Raw genomic sequence first — 2,909 nt, 5'->3', positions numbered from 1 at the left:
CTTATCAATACTACGCTTCCTGTGGCATACCAAAAGTACAAGGATGTCTTCGATGCTCAGGGGGCAGAGGTGCTTCCACCTCACAGACCCTATGCTCAGGGGGCGCAGGTGCTTCCACCTCACAGACCCTACGACTGTCCTATTGAATTGGTCCCAGGGGCCAAGGTACCTTCAGGACGCATATACTCCTTGACCCCAAGGGAAGACTTGATTTTGAAGGACTATATTAAGCGGTCCTTGGACTCTGGGTTTATACGCCCTTCTCGTTCACCTGCTGCCTCCCCCTTGTTCTTCGTCCCAAAAAAGGAGGGAGACCTTCGTCCTTGCATCGATTATCGTGTATAGAACGCAATCACAATCAAAAACCAATATCCAATCCCTCTGATTTCGGTTCTACTGGATCAATTGGGTTCGGCCAAGGTGTTTACTAAACTGGACTTAAGGGGTGCATACAATCTTGTACGGATACGCGTAGGCGACGAATGGAAAACCGCTTTCAAAACCAAGTATGGCCTCTTTGAGTACTGCGTTATGCCTTTTGGCCTGTGCAACGCTCCAGCTACCTTTCAGTATTTCATCAATGAGGTATTCCATGACATGTTGGACCAATATGTTGTCGTATACTTGGATGACATCTTGATCTATTCCCCTTCGATTGCCTCTCATGTCACTCATGTTTCTAACGTATTGCAACGACTAAGGGATAATCGTCTGTACGCCAAACTGGAGAAGTGCATGTTTCATGTTACTGAGGTGGAATTTCTGGGCTATAACATTACCAACCAGGGCGTGCAGATGAGCCGTTCCAAGGTTTCTGCTATTTTGGACTGGCCGCGTCCCAACACATTGAAAGCCTTGCAATCGTTTCTTGGTTTTGCCAATTTCTACCGGCGGTTTATCCAAGATTACTCTGCCCTACTTTCTCCACTGACGGCCCTCACCAGCACTAAACATCCGTTCAAATGGAATGCACAGGCACAAATTGCCTTCGAAGCCCTGAAGTCCACCTTTACTTCTGCTCCTGTTCTCTAGCATCCGGATACGAATACACCATTTGTTATTGAAGCCGATGCCTCTGATGTAGCCTTGGGCGCGGTTTTGTCCCAGCATTGTCCAGACACCAAAAGCCTCCATCCAGTGGCTTATCACTCCAGAAAACCTACGCCCTATGAAAGAAATTACACTATCACGGAGCGCGAGTTATTGGCTGTCAAAGACGCATTCTTGGTTTGGAGGCATCATCTGTTGGGCTCTCCCGAGCCGGTACAGGTCTTTACTGATCACAGGAATCTCTTAGCCCTGCAGTCGGTAAAATGCACCACGGCTCGCCATGCTAGGTGGCATGAATTTTTCTCGATGTTCAATTTCATCATCACCTACCGTCCCGGTTCCTTGAACTCAAAAGCAGATGCCCTTTCTCGACTTCATGGACCTCTGACTCCTTCCAACCTTCACGGCTCCCTGTTACTGCCTACTCAAGTGGTGTGTGGTTGCACGTTACGTCCCTCATTAAACGCAGCCATCAAGGATTGGGCGAGGAACCATCCCTCTGAGGTTGCCAGCCTTGGTTTGGAGCTCGTTCACTCACTACCCTATAAACAGGGTAAGATATTTTTGCCAGATGTTGATACCCGGCGTACCGCCATGCAGTGGTGGCATGATGCTGCTACAGCAGCCCATCCAGGGGTTGGAAAGACCTTGGACCTCTTGAGAAGATGGTGCTGGTGGCCTTCTATGAAGCAAGATGTAAGGGAATATATAGCTATTTGTGCCGTTTGTGCCCAGTGCAAACGTCATCATGGGAAACCTGTGGGCCTGCTGCAACCCATGCCTATACCTCATGCCCCATGGAAGATGCTTTCTATGGATTTTGTCGTAGAACTACCTTTGGTGGACGGTTACAACACTATCTGGGTAGTGGTTGATTACTTTACCAAGATGGCTATGTTTGTACCATGCCATGGTGTCCCTACTGCTCCGGTGTTGGCGGATCTATTCTTGAAGAACGTGTTTAAAAGGTTCAGCCTACCTACTATGATCGTCACAGATCGGGGACCGCAGTTTACTTCTCGCTTTTGGAGGTCTTTGACCACAACCCTAGGCATCGATGGCAGATACTCCAGCGCCTATCATCCTCAAACAGATGGTCAAACGGAGAGGCTTAATGCAACCATGGAACAGTACCTCCGTTGCCTCACTTTCCAACGTCAAGGTACCTGGGTCTCCGTATTGCCGTTGGCGGAATTTGCCTACAATAATTCCCTCCACTCTGCGACCCACATGTCCCCGTTTTACGCGATGAATAGTCGACATCCACGTTCCTTGCCTCTTGGTGCCGAACCACCATTCCGTAATCCCGCTGCTTTGAGTTGTTTTAAGAGACTCTCAGACACTCATGCCTTAGTGAAGAGCCAACTGGTTCTGGCCCAGAGCCGTTCGAAAAAATATGCGGATGCACACCGCTCCCCGGCTCCTATGTATGCTCCGGGCATGAAGGTCTGGTTGTCTACGAAAAACCTACGATTGCCAGGTCGACGGGCCTTGTTACCACGTTTTGTGGGTCCCTATAAAGTTCTGCAAGTCATAAATCCGGCAGTGGTTCGTCTAGCCCTACCTTCTACTTGGAGGATACATCCGGTGTTTCATGTGTCCTTGGTGAAACCTTGTCACCCATTGACCAAACTACCTATACACCCGTCTCCTGTCAGGGTGCATGGTTTCGACGAATACGAGGTGGCTGCTATCCTGGATACCAAGGTGTGCAGGGGACGGCGTTTGTACTTGGTCGATTGGAAGGGCTATGGTCCGGAGGACCGCACATGGGAACCGACTGAAAACATTCACGCCCCTGTCCTTATGGCCCGTTTTTGATCCGCTCGGGGGGTGAGGGCCCCTTTGCGGGAGGATAC

General features: G+C 49.8%; 1 protein-coding gene across 1 annotated transcript; it reads left to right on the top strand.

Moving 5' to 3' along the window:
- Positions 1-597: 597 nt before the first annotated feature.
- On the top strand, positions 598-1,032 carry LOC138568788 (uncharacterized). Its single transcript, XM_069646563.1, has one exon. The coding sequence runs from the start codon at positions 598-600 to the stop codon at positions 1,030-1,032; it is 435 nt and encodes a 144-aa protein (XP_069502664.1).
- Positions 1,033-2,909: the final 1,877 nt, after the last annotated feature.

Source organism: Ambystoma mexicanum, chromosome 2q (assembly GCF_040938575.1).
Source record: "Ambystoma mexicanum isolate Mex_15411 chromosome 2q, UKY_AmexF1_1, whole genome shotgun sequence".
In the NCBI taxonomy this organism is placed as follows: domain Eukaryota; kingdom Metazoa; phylum Chordata; class Amphibia; order Caudata; family Ambystomatidae; genus Ambystoma; species Ambystoma mexicanum.
This window is presented reverse-complemented; position numbering and strand designations above follow the sequence as displayed.

Coding starts and splice junctions, on each gene's coding strand:
- LOC138568788 (XM_069646563.1), top strand. CDS start 598: ATGTTGGACCAATATGTTGTCGTATACTTGGATGACATCTTGATCTAT.